General features: G+C 37.7%; 2 protein-coding genes across 5 annotated transcripts in view; both read left to right on the top strand.

Moving 5' to 3' along the window:
• The first annotated feature begins 3,780 nt into the window (after nt 1–3,780).
• Nucleotides 3,781–8,462, top strand: LOC106956620 (cell surface A33 antigen-like). Of its 2 annotated transcripts, XM_015047576.1 has the most exons (8): nt 3,781–3,986; nt 4,788–4,933; nt 5,005–5,227; nt 5,399–5,563; nt 6,272–6,388; nt 6,478–6,610; nt 7,707–7,971; nt 8,035–8,462. In XM_015047576.1, the coding sequence occupies exons 1-8, from the start codon at nt 3,947–3,949 to the stop codon at nt 8,155–8,157; spliced, it is 1,212 nt and encodes a 403-aa protein (XP_014903062.1). In that variant the 5' UTR covers nt 3,781–3,946; the 3' UTR covers nt 8,158–8,462. The 2 variants fall into 2 exon arrangements, with proteins under 2 accessions (XP_014903062.1, XP_014903061.1); XM_015047575.1 differs by having other exon boundaries at nt 3,783–3,986; nt 7,707–8,462.
• A 2,231-nt stretch (nt 8,463–10,693) lies between these two features.
• Nucleotides 10,694–17,297, top strand: part of LOC106956616 (immunoglobulin-like domain-containing receptor 2) — an 18,611-nt gene continuing 12,007 nt past the window's right edge. Inside the window, exons 1-4 of one of the 3 annotated variants that reach the window (XM_015047570.1) lie at nt 10,694–10,878; nt 13,015–13,392; nt 14,637–14,756; nt 17,147–17,203. In XM_015047570.1, the coding sequence (XP_014903056.1) occupies nt 10,848–10,878; nt 13,015–13,392; nt 14,637–14,756; nt 17,147–17,203 (586 nt within the window). In that variant the 5' untranslated portion in view covers nt 10,694–10,847. The remainder of the gene's footprint in view (nt 10,879–13,014; nt 13,393–14,636; nt 14,757–17,146; nt 17,204–17,297) is intronic. The other 2 variants (XM_015047569.1, XM_015047571.1) reach the window with 2 other exon arrangements.

The raw sequence follows: 17,297 nt of genomic DNA, 5'->3' as shown, positions 1-17,297 counted from the left end.
ATTGTTTCTGTTCATGGCTTTAACAATCTGAATTGTATAAGATGTAGGAGAGGAATGGATCTAAAAAAAATCTCTGTAAATTCTCCTCGGTCCAATCTACTTGTATTTTCTTGACACAAGAAGCAGTTAGCAGAACACTTGAGCTGCAAAATTTATATACATTTTCTGTACTGCGCTTTGTAAAGGTTTTGTCCGTGAAACATGCTTTAGTAAATTCACTTTGTCTACTTATGAGCTGTTGGGGAGTTACACTTAGTATGTGGGGTTCACATAAAACCTTAAATGGCACATCAGTCAACAAATACCACATATGTCTTGTTCAGTTCCAGGCCAGCGGAAACCCTCTTTATCAGTATGCATAGCTGACATAAATATATTTGGATTGATTGAATCCTAGTGTCCAAATACTATCTTAAGCTATTGTATTATTTTAATCTGCTAAATATTGTGAATATACCAGAAATTCAAAATATTTCTATCTTTTATTTGGCACTGTTCACTGGTCAGCTCAATTCATTTTATTCAGATTAAAATAAAAGTTTAGTTATTCTTCAGTTGTTCATTTATTGGTATTATTAAATAAATAATACTAATGAATATTTTTTTGTTTTCTTTCATCATTTTCATTACAAAGCATTTGCATTCTTCTCTCTGTTTATTTGTTACAGTTTTGATTGCTCTTTATGTGATCTTTTTTTATACCATGTTACTGTTTTTGCTCAAAATTCTGAACATTTGGGGAAGTTTTCAAGATTTTTCTGCACAGTCAATATGAATGACAAAATAATGCCAAGAAAAACTGCCATGAGTTTTTTTTGTTGTTGTTGTTGAATATAGAAAGTCCTGCAGTGATTCTGAGTTTGTTCTCCCTTCTTCAAATCCCTCAGTTGACCCCATAACCTGAAGTTATCTGTATAATTTCGTAAATTTATATTCAAAGTGGAATGTACGTATAACAATGAATCTATATTTATGATTGAATGTACTGTATTGATTTGATGATAGATTTCTGGATATGAGTAAGACTTGCTTGCCCTTTGGGGTGCTGTACGATTTGTTGACAATTGGTGCTCTATAATTAAAGTGAACTAAGCAAATTAAAAATAAAATAATTAAATAAAATTCTCTCCTGTTTTTAACAGTGTTAACCAGTTTCTTCTGTCAAGTGCTTGCAAAAATAAAAAAAATAAATAGTTTGTTTTGGCGAGTTTGGAAATACATTTTGCACCAGCTGTGTCATCATGTCTACTACTACTCCAGTATTTCCAACCTTAAAAGACATAGACAATCTCATGAAGAAATATAAATAAGACATTAGAACAGATTTAGATGTCCAGTGTGGGATTACAGTGGCGTTAGATGATAAAGTAACGATGCAGTTCAGTCGTAAGTTGACAGAATTAGTACAGACAGAAAAGAAACATAACTCAAAGCAACAGGAAGTTGTTTTTTTTATTTTATTTTTTTTAGAAAGATCAAGTACCACAGTACTGCACAAAAAAACAAAATTTGCACAGTTGCAAGAAAATTATGAATAAGCAAACCACAAAGAGCCATGATAGTGAATAATGTGATCAGTTTTTTACATTCTGCCAGTTTCACTTATGTTCTTCCGCTTTTCACGCTCACCTATCATCTGAACACGAGAAACGAACCTTAAGCACAGGCGTTCACATGCAGTTCTAAACGTAGGATTTATTCTTGAATTGTTGTGTTTCTGCTTTCAATCCACCATTTCAATCTGTTGTTTCAGTTTTTAATCTGTCTGTGGTTGTCCTCTGCAGCTTTCTGCTCAGGACCAGGTGTCAGTCATGTGAGCTCATATCAGTCAAAACACACTCATTTAACTTCTTCACAAATAATGTATTTACAGAAACCACAGAGTTCATGTGCAAAACTGGCACACACAGGCTTTGCTGGCCTGGAGGACCAAAGTTAATGCTAAAGCTAAACAGACAAAGAAGTAGTACTCAAGTTGTCAGTCAGATCATTTGAAAACCTTTTATGAAGTCCTTTTTGTTGCATGATAATTTGACAGCATTGATTGTAATGAGTCTAAGTAGATTGTAATTAGATTCAATTGCAATAAATTATCTTTTTAGAGATGGCAAACCTTAAATTTGACCTATTTTGTGCAAAAAGGGGTTTCATGCACACCTCCCTTTACAGTTATTGGTTGTGAAATAAAGGGACACACACAATATCAGCTAAAAAAAAATTAGAACCTTTTGGAAAAGTTCAATATACTTTGTCACTCATTTCAGAAAGTCAAATTTATACGAAGGTGTATAAGATCTATAGGAAACATCTGACCTCTGTAATTGTAAACAAAGGTTTTTGCATCAAATGTGAAGTGCTATATTTTTTTAAACAGATATTGATTGCAATAAAATGCAATTTTTTTTTTAAAAATTATACAATGTAATTTTTTTCTGTTTTTTTTTTTTAGATTCTGTCTCTCAGTGGTACTGACAGTGAACATTACAGAACCCTCCTTTCTTTGTAACTGGGAAAACTTGAAAAATTGACAATATATCAATCACTTTCCCCATAGCATATAGAATTTCAATATTCATTCATAACTGGGTATTTTATTTCTTGCTAAATTAAATGCAAAGCCTAACTTTTGAAACAAACAGGAAAAAAACTAAAGAAATGTTTAATCGTTAATTGATTCATAAAGACAAACAGCTTGTGGTAAATAAATCTCTTTCCAATTCTTTGTTGGCCCATGATTCTGATTTTTGCTATGATTTTGTACTTAAATGTGAAATTTGTTTTCCAAGAACACTCTATCACTTGCGAACTGCTGTCTAAATACTGCTACATATAAAAGAACTCGAGACAGATCCGTATTAGCCCACTTAAATATTTTTCTTTCAGATTGTTCTAACATTTTAATTGCACGTCTATTAAGCTCCACCAGGGGGCGGTGCAGCACTCGCTACAGCCCTAATTTTCCCTAACCTGTTAATATCTAACAGTCATCTACTCTGTTAGATATTAATCGTGTTCATCAGACAGGCTGTGGAAAGTCATTCATATTATTGAAATTATTATGTAAAACCAAATCAACATGTAGTTGTTTATTTCCGTGTCTTATGGTTATCGAAGCCTTCAGATGAACACTGATGATTCAATAAAATAAAAAATAAAATAAAAATTGAGCCTTTTTCATTAAAAAAAAGAGAGAAAAGAAAAGATTGAACTCATCACACGTATAGCAACTGTGTAATATTTAGAAATATTCTTTACAGATATCAAAACCAGAGACCGCATTCTTTTAAATTCTTCCTTCCTGTTTTACTGTGTCTGTTCTGGCACACCTGAGTCATTTTGTTTAACCTGCCAAACCAGTCTGACCGGAAGAAACAAAAAACTTCTGTTTCTCAGTCGCACACATTATGCTATGGCCGCAATACCGTCTGCTAATCAGTCTTCTAAGGCTCCTAATATCTGTCTGTCTTACAACATTATTAAGGCTATTCTTGCAAGATGAGGGAAGAAAACACATTTCTGTTAAAATTATGGAGAGCATTAAGAAGCAACGCCGTGCTCACAGTTCTCAAAGCTGAATATCTTTACCAAATGAGTGAGAGAGAAACGTGAAAAAGAATAATATGTTCCCCTGCTTTCAACCATTTCGTAGAAACGAGGTTTCTTTAACGAGGATTCCCGACAAACTACCCTGGTAAACGTCAGAACAAGCAGAAACCTGCGCGGTGGGCGGGACAAAAGAGTCACCTACAGAGCAGGCTGTGTAGTGATTGGCCGAGAAAGCCGTCAGTCAAATCGGGGCAGCAGACTCACCCATCGAGCTGATCACTGTTGGGAGTCTTCAGGTTTCGATGTAAATGAAAGCCTGGGCGTTCGGCTACCCGCTTTTCTTATTTGATTTAAGAAAATAGAACCGTGAGTTTGGTTTGATTAAATTACCACCTTTGCCATGGAAAGGAGAACTTCTACATTGGCCCTGCTTTGTGTGGGTGAGTATTCGTAAATGGGAATTTGCTTGTTTCCTTGTGTTAGCTAATGACCACACCTGTTTGCGCACCTTCAGGATCAACTTTCTGAAGACAAGAAAAAGAATAGAACATAGGACCTGCTCTCTGTACTTTTTTTTTCTTTTTTTACTTAATTTTCTTCTTCCCCCAACAGTTTTACGAAAACCATTGTGTCAAGTAGCAGCTCTAAGAATCAACATTTTAAAACACAAGGCCCAGCAGATCATATTCAAAGCCTTTGGCCTTGTTTAAAACATGCAAGATTTTACTTTAACGGCGATGGTTTGTCCAAAAACCATTTTGTTAAACGGTTTAACGAATACGTTTGGCATTATTGTCAAATTTATTTAATTTCGCTATTTGATCAATGAAGTATTTTGGAATTTGAATGACATTTTGAAATTAGCATTTTTGTCGATCATTTTGGAAAAGTAGTCCATTGCACGCTCTTATGATGCACTTGTTCCTTCTTTTAAAGGGACTTAGTTGGCTCTAGAGGCCTTTATTTGACATTTGACAGACAGGAAGGCGGGTAGACATACAGCGATGGCGACATGTGGTTGCGCCCTTGTTTCAAATTTTTTTTTTTTTACGTTAAATAATTTAAAGCAAATCAACACGAAAAATAAATGGTTGACTAAAATTGTGGTTTGGTGTTTTTGTAAATTCAGAAGCAACTGCTGAGGCCTAATGAGGAGCTACAGTGTTGAGCATTGTTGCTGTTTATTCAACAACAGATAATCACATGATCAATGGAGTGACCATCTTTTTAATTTATTACAGTGTGGTCAGCTGTTGCTGGCATTAAGGTTGACATCCCCCAGGATCAGTATGAGTTCGCCAGAGGGGACAACATCACACTGCCCTGCACATTTCAAAGCGCTCTCAGCAATCCAATACTGGCCGTTGTCTCATGGTCTATTGGTGAAGTAAGTATCTCTCTGTCTGTTTTTCATTTGAATCAATCGACATATTTCTCTAATGCTGTGATTCTCTACAGAATGTGATAATCACCCACTATCATCCCAATGGAGTCACAGACATTAAACCAGAGTACGAGGGTCGGGTGTCTGTGGATGCAAATGTTAATGGTGGTACTGGGAAAGCTGACCTTAAGCTGTCCTCCATCACAACGGCAGACAACAAAAAATATGAGTGTCAAGTCCAGAACCCCAAGGATAATGTAGGCAAAGATGCTGACACAACAACATTGACTGTTCTAGGTAAAACTTAATTTGCATTCTGGGAGATAGTTTAACTTCACCTATTTTTGTTATTATTATTTTTAATAGTTCCAATGTGCTATGCATGGAAAATAAAATTTTAATTGTCTTTAAAAATGATTTCTCAAAGACAAATCATACCACTCTCTTTATCCTTTCAATTTTTTCAAGTGGCTCCATCTAAACCCATCTGCAAGATTGAGGGTACAGCATCGTACGGCCAAAACGTCAGCCTCACCTGTGTTTCTGAGGAAGGGTCTCCTCCTCCAACATACAAGTGGAACAGATATGATGTCCAAAACAATTCTGGTGCTTTCCCCCCCAAAACCACTGAAAGTAAGTATTTGGGACACACAGAAGCTAGGAGAGTAAACCTCTGCAAAACAATTGTGGACCTGATAAAAAAACAAGATTCTCCCAAAATTGATTTGATGTTTATCTTTTGTTAATATTTTTTTCTTCAAGAAATCATCACTGTAAACAGACAATCAGGGTGAAATCAATTAAAGTCCAAATTTACTCATCCTGAAAGATTTACGTTTAAAGTAATCTAGTAATTTTAGCAACATGTTTCTTCTGTTTGTAACAGCACATCCAGAGCCCTGATTTGAATATGAAAGAGTTAAAGATTATGACAATGAGACCTTCCAACCTTAAAACATAGAAGCAGCACAAAATCGATTCCCAGATCATTTTGAGCTCTAAGTCAGCAACATGCAGTGATCCAAAATTACATATTAGGTTGAAAACTTTGTATTTTAGTTAATGAAAGTAAAACATGGAAGAAAAATGCAAACAGTTTGCAATTACATATTATGACAACTTTTTAACACTTCTCTCATAGACACAGATAAGGAACCATTACACCCCTCTGCATCAGTGCACTATATTTTTATTAGAGTATTGTAGGTTGATTGGAACAGATGTCGTCGTCCCAGATTTTTAGAAGTAATACGACATGTTTATATGATGTTGTGCACCCTTACATATAAGTAATAACTTCAGTATACATCGTCATTTGTTGTATTTGTTCTTGTCTTTCAGAGGAAGGCACCCTGTTTCTGTACAACCTCACCAAAGAGACCTCCGGATTCTACATCTGCACCTCAGCCAACAAGATTCGCTCAGCTTCCTGCAACCTGACAGTCACAGTCTTGCCACGTAATATGACCTTCTAACAGATCTGATCGCTGCAGCATTTAATTCTCCTGTGCGTTGTTGTTTCAACTCATCTTCTCTGATTTATGCAGCATCCATGATGAGCATCGGTTCAATCGCAGCAATCATTGGAGCAGGCGTCGCAGCTTTGATCTTACTGATCGTTATCTATTGCTGTTGCTGCCGAAAGAAGGATGACGACAAGGAGAATTATGCCATGGCACCGTAATGTTTTTTTGTTGTTGTTTTTATTATTTCTCCCACGTTCTAGCTCTAAACGAAACATGCTAGTTATAAAACAATGCAAATCTAAAATGATGGACAAGGTTCTCAACTGTCCTGGGCTAAGGCTGAAATTTGTCTCTGTTTGAGGTTGAATATGTGAGCTGCTCACATCAAGGCATTCAAGCTTGCAAGAAAATCAGCTTATAACTATAAAGATATTTTGACAGGAAACATTTGTACATCTTGATTAATAGGAATTAACTGTGGCAAAAATGGAGAATATTGAAAGAAATTATAATTTCACAGGAAGAGTACGCTACAAGCTTTTAGTTTGCCTGGCAATTGTCTTCCTTTGCTATTCCGCTTGATTCTCATCTCCCTTCAGCTTTCCAGTCTTTCTGCCATTGAAGTTGATTTCTCTGGTAGAATTTCAATTGGGCCAATCAGTAAGCAGAAGAAGTAGTTGTAGACAGTAAGGTTGATTTTCATGCTGTTTTAGAATTGTAGTATGCTTTTAGTTTGGAAATGGCAGAGGAGGAAGTGAACAAAGCTATTGAGTTCATGTTGGTCGTCCTTCCAAATATTGAATTAACATTAACAGCCATCTAGTTCAGCTCAGCACATCTCTCTTAGCAGTGAGGGATAGTTTTTTGCAGTTCAGGCAATTTCTGGTAAGCTTTATAGTATCAAACTGGTGCATTTCATATTTCACAGCCAAACGTTAGTGATTTAGTAAAACTTAAAAGCTGTAAAATTTAAATTCTGCTCTCTGGAGTCCATGGTTCCAGAAAGCAATTGGTTCTCAATAGCAGAGGGTCCAGACCCTCTGTACAAAGCAAAGCCTGGCTAGCAATAAATATAGCTTTATACATTTACCAGTGATTATAATAAACCTTTTTGCCTTCACAACTAGATGGTATGTTTATTTTCCATTTGTGTATCAGATTTTTTTTAAGGTTTTACAAAATTACAAGGATACATTTGCTACTTTTTTTTCTTCAAAAGTACAACCAGCTTTGTCTAGCTCATCTTTTTGTGGACTGATAAAGGAGCTTATTCCCTCACCCTAAGTGTCTGACTGTTGTCTAATTTCCAGAGTTGGTGACGAAGAGTCTGTTCGAAATGGAGAGAGTCGCTCTGGTGATGGAGAGAAGAGCAAACATTTTGACGATTCCAGTGCGAACAAAACAGCTAACCCACGTGATGACTACGAGGAGAGGAGTGAACGCAACTACGACCGCCGAAGCGACTATGATGACCGCCGAAGCGACTATGATGACCGCCGAAGCGACTATGATGACCGGCGCAGCGACTATAATGACCGGCGCAGTGACTATGACGACCGTCGTAGCGACTACAACGACCGGCGCAGCGACTACGATGACCGTCGTAGTGACTATAACGACCGGCGCAGCGACTACAATGACCGTCGCAGCAAACCCAGTGACCGCAATGAGCGCTATGATGATGACCGCCACTATGATGATGAGCGACGCTACAATGATCGCAGAGACCCCCGCTATGATGATGACCGCAACAGACCATAGAGAAACTGGTATGCAATGACTAGGGTAACCCAGTTAATGTGTTTTAAATCACCCATTTGTTTAACAGTTATATATGTTTTTGGGGTTTTTTAACCCAAATGAACAAATTATTCCCCATTGGAATTTTTCCTAAGATTTTAAAACATGATATAGACGCTTTGGATTGTTCAATTATCAAATATCGTACGGGAAGAGGAAATGGACCAGAACATCTTGTTGCAAATTACAACGTGTTGTCCAGACTGTTTTGAAATGTAGTTTTTAAAGAGGCATTATTGTGTAAAATCAACTTTGTTTTAGCTTTACATCATGTCATAATGTTATTCCCTCATCAAAAACATACCTGGGGTGTTGCCTTGATTCTTCCAAAATCCTTTAGTCTCCATGACGACCATTCAGCTGTGCAAAATACCAGGGTGGACCGAGCCCCATATACGAGGCGCAGCTCCTACTCAGAGCTGCAGCTTCCAAGCTTCCACCTCACAGGGCACGACACCCGCCGCTCAGCTCCTTCAGACTAGCCAGCAGAAATTGGCAAACACCTAATAGAACTGTGCATCTGCTGAGCTCGTTATACAAGTTATAATGAGCTCAGTGCAATGCTGGTAAAAACATTGTGCTATAAAATGGCACCATGTACCTGGAAAATGCATAATACTGCGCTTTTAAATGATACCAAATATTTATTATATCTGTATGCCAAATCCAGATAATAAACACATTAGGAGGTGGACAACATTTCACATACCCACCACATAAAATGTATATTTTTAGGATTACTGCATATTATTTAAAGTGCCTAACAAGTTCCTAATACATGTTGAGCTAATTATAGTAAATTGTAGTCTTCACAGGATTTTATGTTAAATATCAGGTGTACTTTGAAAAATGATCCTCCTTAGAAATGGAATGTAAATATGCTTTGATGCTTAAATTGTTCTTTCTGATATATATATATATATATATATATATATATATATATATATATATATATATATATATATATATAAATGTGTGTGTGTATGTAATGTGTTTTTATTTTTATAAAGACTGTTTCCATTTTTACATTTACATTGTTATATTTTAAGTTGTTTATGTTGGATCACATTCCAGTCAGAGATTTTGTTTTGTACAAATACAAAGGCTGTCATGAAATGCTGCCAAATGTGTGCAAGATGATCTATTCAATTAGATTAACTGGTATTGTAGTGTGTTTTTCTTTTTTGGATACTTTTTCCTTTTATCTTTTGTAGTACCTTTAAACATCTGCTTCTGCTGGGTATAAATATTAGTCATTTCCAAGCTGTAGTTATTTAAAAGACTACCTCCTCGGCAGAGATTATGTCTTTTATCTTGGTGCTTTTTTTATGCTTACTTGGTTTATTTTGCACAAGGCTAATAGTGTATCACTGTATATAAGTGTAATAATCTGTCAAATGTTCTTTTTTTAACCACAATAATGTTAAAATTTAACTTTGTCTTATACTGGTTGTTGGTTTAATGATGCTCGTCCTATTTTCTTTCTGTTATAATAAACCTTTACTACAAAACTCGATGTACAAAAATAATTTCTATCTGAATGTGTGATGTACATTTTTAAATTGATATTTCACCTGCTGTACTGTTTTGCTGTTAACATTTATTCAAGATTTCTCTTGGAAAAATTTGAGGAGTTTGTTCCACAAAATAAACATGACATTTTAAAATCCTGTCACAAACTGATATTGCATCTATAGAAAGTAAGTGGTTTGAAAACAACCAAATGTGCAAAGTGAAAAATGGCCATTGTATTTATTTTTCCAGATATTTACTAATGCAGTGTGAATTTTGCCATTAAATCAAAAACGGATATAAACACATTTTATGTACAAATTAAACATTAAACGATAAATAAATAGTGGGACATTTAGCTAGGTTAGGTTTTATCCGTTTAGTTTTTAGTGGTTTGTTTTTCCCCCTTGGTGAGATAATTTCAAGTTCATTTTGCAGACTTTTCTACACATGTCTAACTTCTATATAGTTCATTTATTGATTCAGTTACTTACCCACGTTGTCAGGATTCAATCTATACATTTTCACATCCCTCCGTCTCTCCCAACATCTTTTGTCTGTGAACACACTGGGGGAGCGTCCTGACGCCTCACAACCTGCTGCACCAAGCTGCCTCTTATCTACTGAGGAAGAACGTTTTTCACAATTTCAAAATAAAATAAAGGTGTTTTGTTCTACTTTTATTTTTTACACAAGTATTTTTGCGCAGTCTATGGAATGTGCAGGTTGAGCTTTATCTTCAAATTAAAGTAAAACAGATTCAGATCAGAAAGGGAAAGTGTGCTGCAGGCTAGTCCTAAACAATCTATGTTAAGGACAATTTTGAAATCCCACAATTTAATCTTTATAATTAAAGCCCATAGCTACACGAGTACTTATTATTTTCCACGATTAGCTACTTTTTTAACCAAGCGTTTGCGTCAGTGATTACTTTATTGTGAAAAGTCGAAAGCCGGAAAGTGTTGAACTTCACCAACCTTGACGGATGTCCTCTTGGGCGCTGTTGTCCCGTTATAAACTGTCTCCACGACCCTGTACCATCATCCAGGGATGAGACGGAGGAGGAAACAAAACAAAGTTCTTATCTTGCGATATTCATAATATTTACCACAGGGATCTGGAAGCTGATTTTTACCGAAATGTGGCGGATTTTCATCCTTTTTCTGGCAGGTAGGCTGAGCAGAAACTTAAGGAAAAAGTGATCCAGCCTTCGGAAAGACTGTCAAAGGCAGGTTTTAGTTAAGGGTACTGAGGTTTGGGGCCAGTTTAGCTGTTTTTCTTTATGCCAAGGCTGTTTGTGTCGGATTAAATAATGTGTAATGATCCGGGTTAGAAGCTTTGGGGGTTGGGATCAGGATTTTTTTTTTTTTCAGATAGGCTACATTTTAACTGGATTTTTCGGAGAAAGGAGCTGACCTCTACTTGTTTGGAGGAAATATATGACAGCACATTAAAAATACATAGAAAATGTGACCAAATATGAACAGAGCTTTATAAAAAGGATTAAAAAGTATTATTCATCAAATTATAGAAATTAAATTAGAAAAGTATGGTAATAGTTGTGATGTAATCTTCATAAGTTTTCTTGCTTATAGTGGCAACAGTCTGAAACTGACAATAGCAATCAAAAACCTTAAATCTTCTGTGTTTTTCATTTATTTTCTGCGGAAAAATATACCTTTTCTATTTGGGGGGGTTATGTTATTATGCTACAGGTCTGAAAGAGATGAATTTTTCCTTAATATTTTGGGGCCAGATAAAGTTAAGGGGGGGAAAAATGGACCACAACATAGAAAGCAAACAGCGGTTTAACTAATTTCTTGAACTGGTATTGATTATTGAATCAATTTGTCAAGTGTTTAAATCTTTCTGAAGTGAGACGGGTTTGATCCAAGACAGCAAAAAACATTCAGTATTTCCTCACATGACCTTAATACAAACATCCAAAACACTCCCAGTAATCCTTTGCTGAAAACTAATAAATCCAGGATAGTACCACAACTCGGAGCTAAAGTTTTTAGACGCTCAGTGTTTATCAGTTATATAACTTGATAAGAGAATCAATGTGTTTTATATGTTTTATCAGGCTATTTTTCATTTTAAGAACAGAGTGTACATGGTTTTCCCTTGTAATAACATAATGTAATTAATACTAAATGATATGGGAACCCCCAAGATATAAACTACCTGCTAAGCCACTTGCAGTAGTTTAATTCCTGAATGAAAAATCCAACCGTAAATGGCATGTGGTTTAGTTGCAATTATCCAACTAAATAAGAGTCTATTCTCTTTTGTTCCTAATATTTTTTACAACCTCCTTGGACAACACTTATATCATAAGGAAGCCCATCATGATAACGAATACAGTGAGATGGATTTTCTTCTTTGCACAATCTCTCCAGGTCTTTCATAGTCTTAGGTTATAAGGTAATATAAGAGAGTAAATTTAACTGATTCTTTAATGTGAGAGAAGACACTATCACCTATGTCGGATTGCCTCAGACGATCTGTTTTCACACCCCCTCCTCTCCTTTCAGCCCACAGTCATTTTGCCCCCTATATCCTGGCCTCACAAATCGAAAATATTCACAGAACAGCAGGCACAGATGTTCCTGGGTGTGTGTGCTTTATTGGTTCTTTTTCTTTTTTTTCCCTCATATTATTGCTTCACTGTAGTTCCCAGAATTTTTAGCGTAGTCTTCGTGTTGTGCTGTGGGTCGAACGCTCCCTCTCCCCCGCCCCCCACTGCTTCAGAAGCTGCAAAGTGACCAGCGGGTCAGCAAAGCTCTGTTGGGTTTCTGCGAACACAAGCAGCTCAAACAGTTGCAACATCTATTAGTCAAAATGTGTCCAGATTTATGCATTTCTTACTCCCAATCAGCAATATTTTCCTGTACTCACTTTAAACATCTTTGATTCATAATTGTCTAGGTTTTCAAGGGGTTTTCTTTGGGCTTTTGTTGCCTTCTTATTCATCTTTGCAGTTCAGATACATTAGAGATAATGTTTTTATTCTGAACTCTGACTTAAAGATAATTTTGGCAACTAAGTTCAAGTATTAACTCCCTGTCATTAACGCAATTATTACAACTTAATCTGAAGACATTTGAAAGACCATCAAAAATCCTGGAAAACTATTGATAATTACTAGAAGATGTGAGTTCTTAGCACCGGAGTATATTTTCAAGCTGATTTACTAGTTTGCTAGTGATTATGCTCTACGTTCTGTAAACGTACAATCACATTATTCTTTTAACCATCCCAGCTTCCTCAGTCCACCAGCCCATCTTGTTTCTTCCCTCACAGGAGTCATCCCTCCTCCAGGCTCAGGCCTCCATGTGATGGTGAGAGATGAGAAGAGGTACGCTACTCTGTTCCAGTCAGTGGTTCTGCCTTGCCAGTACACCAGTGTTTCCACTCAGCCCGCTATGGTGAAGTGGATCTACAAGTCGTACTGCCGGGACCGCACGAGGGACTCGTTCAGCCTCCCCGACAGCTTGGGCGCAGGCAGGCTGCAGAGCGGAAGCGGAGGGGTCGGCGGCGGCGGCTACGAGGCGGGCTCTACTGCGAGCCACCTCGACTGCTCTGACAGCAGGAGGACCGTCAGGACCGTGGCCTCCATATCCGGGTCCTCGGTCACGCTCTCAGAGTACTACAAGAACAGAGATGTTACCATCATCAACAGTAAGACGTTCCTCCCCATTCTGCAGATGTCTGTCGTCGAAACCCATCCTCTCATACCGTGATCACCCTGAGACGGTCGTTGTTGTTGCCTGGTGATGTTTCAGCTGTGGATGCAAACTCTCGATGCAAACATGCCACTCCACTGCCCTTACTTTTCCCTTTGTGTCGCTGTATTGCCATCATGTCCTTCAAAGACTAACTAAAGGGACAGACTGTTCTTATGCATGTGTGTCTGAAAAGGCTCATTGAGCAAAGAGAGGTGGGCTTGTTTGCTGGTCTTAGATTTATGGAGCTCTAACTCTCTTCTTGAGCCAGGATTTTTGGACAAAAGAAAAGGCTTTCACACTGTCCCTCCATTCATCTTGACCTCTGGTTTGTTCCCTCTGATGTATTTCTGTGTCCAAGTTTTAATTTTTTCCCCCTCTCAACATCACACTCTTTTCTTTGTCCCACTCCACCTCCTGTCTTACTTTTCAGAGTAGTGATGTTGTAAACCGGCAAATCTCCCCCCAAAAAAACAAAAAAAACGTAAAATCCTTTGTTGCCTTTGGAGATGTCCAGTCATCCATACCCATGTAATCCTATTCAGGGTCGCCGGGAGGCTGGAGTCTCTCTGAGTGGGCTCTGGGCAGGGGGTGCTCTGGTAATCACATGGCTAACGAGCTCCACACTTCACGGTTCATACACACGGCTGAGATGATGCAGTCATACATTAGGTTAAAAGTTAATCCACAAACCCAAAGGCGACGTAAATACTCAGATTTTATAAGTGAATCGGAGACTGGTCCCAGCTTGTCTTTCCTTGGCCAACAGGAAAAGGAAGGGAATTCTACAAAGTGTTTCCTGTCTGAAGTATTTATGCATGTGACCCTCTTACAATAGAGTTGGAGACCCAGGATTGTCAGCAAGCCAATGATGTTTCAGTTCTATGAATCACATTTTAATCACACAAATTAAAATCTAACCGCCCCTCTAGAACTGGGAAATACTTGTTGAATTCCTGTAATCGTGTTTAGTTCACAGAAATAATTACTTTTGCAGAAGTAACGTTCTTTACAACTACATTTCTCTCACTGCCATTTTAGCTGTTCATGCTTCATGAGCTTTTGACTATCAATTGATTGAATGAATTTAAAAACACTTCATTTCAGAGTAATCCAGAACGCACTTATTTTAGAGGTTGTTTGATTAAGAAAAAAAAAAAGAATAGCTGCCTTTAAATTGTGTCTTAATTTTTCATGCAGCGGCAGATCTGCGTATCGGAGAGGTCCAGTGGGGAGACAGCGGTGTGTACTTCTGCCAAGTGACCATAGCTGATGACATAGAAGGACAGAATGAAGCTTCGGTGGAGCTGCTGGTTCTTGGTGAGCTATTTCTGCTTTCCTGTTGCTTCTTTCATCACATTTTGATGAAAAGAATTTCAACAACAAATAGGAACTTGTGATCTTTAAAAAATATATATTTGTAAATATTGTCAGGTAATCCATAATTGTTAAATTAACTTGAAATACCAGTTGGAACGGTGTCACCGATTCAATAGATGGTTTTAGATTTTTGGATTGTATTCTTTGTGACCACTTTGACAGTCATTTTTAAAATGTTTTCTGATGCAGATTTTCAAGTGGCATCCTGTTTACTGTGAAACGAGCTTTTACACTGGACTTTTCTGCATAACAGAACCTTTAAAATGAGCCACTCAGAGTTATTGAGGAGCTGATTTACACCAAGAAGTTCTTCCTTCATTTGAAGCTACAACAACTGCATTCAGTTTCACGGTCTTTGAAATACATTTAAAATTAATATGCCGAGTGTGTGTGTGTGTGTGTGTGTGTGTGTGTGTGTGTGTGTGTGTTTTTGTGTGTGTTCAGTGGCAAACATTATCACAAAGACTGCCAAGAAACATTTTTGGACCGTTCCGTGCCTCCAGCTTCCAGAGGCTGAACTTTTATTTGGTTGGTATTGGACAGACTCATAGAACGCAGCTCCTACAGCTTTCTCTAAGCTGCGGGAATGTTCTCCACTGTGATAAAGATGAGGTAATGTAATACTAAAAGCACAAGAAGAAAAAAATCCTGCTTCGTTGTCAGGTGTTGAGCTAAATCCGCCATAGCCCCAAAAATGTGTGTATTTCCTGACCTACTGCACCATGCGAGGCGCTTGTTGTGTTCCCATAACAACAGCGGAGGCCGCGCTCGGGGGGTCTTTTGTCTTTACAGCAAATCGCCTCGCAGAAAAGAAGGCAGGGAAGATTTAATGATGCAGAGAAGGCAGAGCAGAGCACAGCGATACAATAGACACTTGACTGATAATTTACAGAGCTTTGTAAAGTAAGGCCCAGTATCCAGACACTACGAATACTGCACAAGATTTAATATGGTATATGGTCTCTTTGGGTAAACCAGTTAAAAACTGGTTAAAATTACATCAAGGTGAAAGATACAAGATTTGTTTTCTTCTAAAACCATGAAGTTCCTTTCATTCTCCACCTTTTATTTTTTATCCAAGCTCACTTCTATTCTATTCTTCTTCTTGAAACGGAAAAAAGGAAGGGAAGCGGTTCATAAACACCACCGTGGACGGGGTCAAAAACAATCTAAACCTCCTTGGGAGTCAATTTTAGGGAATCGTCAGGTTTCAGTCAGTCCAAGTGACCAAGAAAACAAATCAACAAACAAAACAAAGCAACAGGTTAAAAAAAGAAAAAAACTGAAATACAAATTGTATATTTATAATATAGTGTTCAAATCCACCGAAGACCAGTTTTAGCCTGCCACAGAGGTATTCAGTGAGGTATGTGCGCTGTCAGCTGGAGTCAGGCCACGTTCAGCTTGCATGTTGTTTCTGCTGCCCTCTTTTCTGGCACAGCAAATACTCCTTTCCGCCAATACTCACACCCTCAGCTGTTAAATACCAGGTTCTGTTTGCATCTCAGACATGTGCCGGGAGGTTTCGCTTCTCACAAAGCTGCAGTTTGCTTCCCTGCACTCATGATATGCACTTTGTAACCAGATTTTTTTTTTTTTTTGAAAATTGCCTCTAGTATTCCATATTGTACCTCAGCTGATGCCTGTAATGTTGTGGTAGAAGAACATTTTGAAGAGCTAACCTACAGGTCAGCTAGTGACATGTACAAGTTTTAAATTTCTCCACCTACCAACATCAAAAGGTGCATTATTTACAGAAATCATACTCATTATCTGTTCACTTTGCACCAGCAACTCTTTGCAATTTTGCAATCAAAAACACAAAGACTTCAATTTATTGAGGTTACGTACAAAGTGCATTCACACCTGATGAGATGACTGTTGGTCAGATTTGGGGGAATCCTTATTAAGAAAACGTTTTCGCTGCCTGTTGCGAACTGAAGAAATGTTCACATATGGGATGTTTACAGCTCTTCCTTTTTCTCTGCCTGTTTATCTTCATGGGAATAATTTTGAGTTTCAGTCTGTGCTACTATCAGACAGATGACATTTTAAGGCCTTTAAAATCAGAAACAACGTGCTGATTGCTCTCATCAGCAGCTCTGATATATTGGTTTTCTGAAACCAGACAAAACATGTCCTACTTTTTATTCCTTGACCTGCCGGCTCTCTCTCCCTCTCTCTCTCTCTCCCTCTTTTTCTTCCCGTTTTGCTGTGTTTATGCTTTATGGCACGCTTGCATACTTCTACCTAATTACACCAATCGCTTGATTTGATCCGCTCCATCCGCTCTCCTCTGCTCTGGTCACCTTTGCTCTGTCTCTCTCCAGGTTTCTCAGGTGTGCCTGAAGATCTCCTGCCTGATATTGATTTGAAGATTATGCCAGGTACAGTCGGGGCATAATGTCTTCTACTCTTTATCTGCTTTCTTTCGTTCTTGCTAACCCTTCTGTCTTTAAACCTCATCTTGGCTTCTTCTGG

This window comes from Poecilia latipinna, unplaced genomic scaffold, assembly GCF_001443285.1.
Source record: "Poecilia latipinna isolate Pla-1442-1.1 unplaced genomic scaffold, P_latipinna-1.0 Scaffold833, whole genome shotgun sequence".
Taxonomy (NCBI): Eukaryota; Metazoa; Chordata; class Actinopteri; order Cyprinodontiformes; family Poeciliidae; genus Poecilia; species Poecilia latipinna.
The sequence above is the reverse complement of the archived record's forward strand: the minus strand, read 5'-3'. Positions and strand labels throughout refer to the sequence as shown.

Bases quoted from the DNA above. Each gene is read 5' to 3' on its own strand.
- LOC106956620 (XM_015047575.1), top strand. From the start codon at position 3,947: ATGGAAAGGAGAACTTCTACATTGGCCCTGCTTTGTGTGG. The intron at 5,228-5,398 runs GTAAAACTTAAT...AATTTTTTCAAG, and splicing joins AACAACATTGACTGTTCTAG to TGGCTCCATCTAAACCCATC. The intron at 5,564-6,271 runs GTAAGTATTTGG...CTTGTCTTTCAG, and splicing joins CCCCCCCAAAACCACTGAAA to AGGAAGGCACCCTGTTTCTG.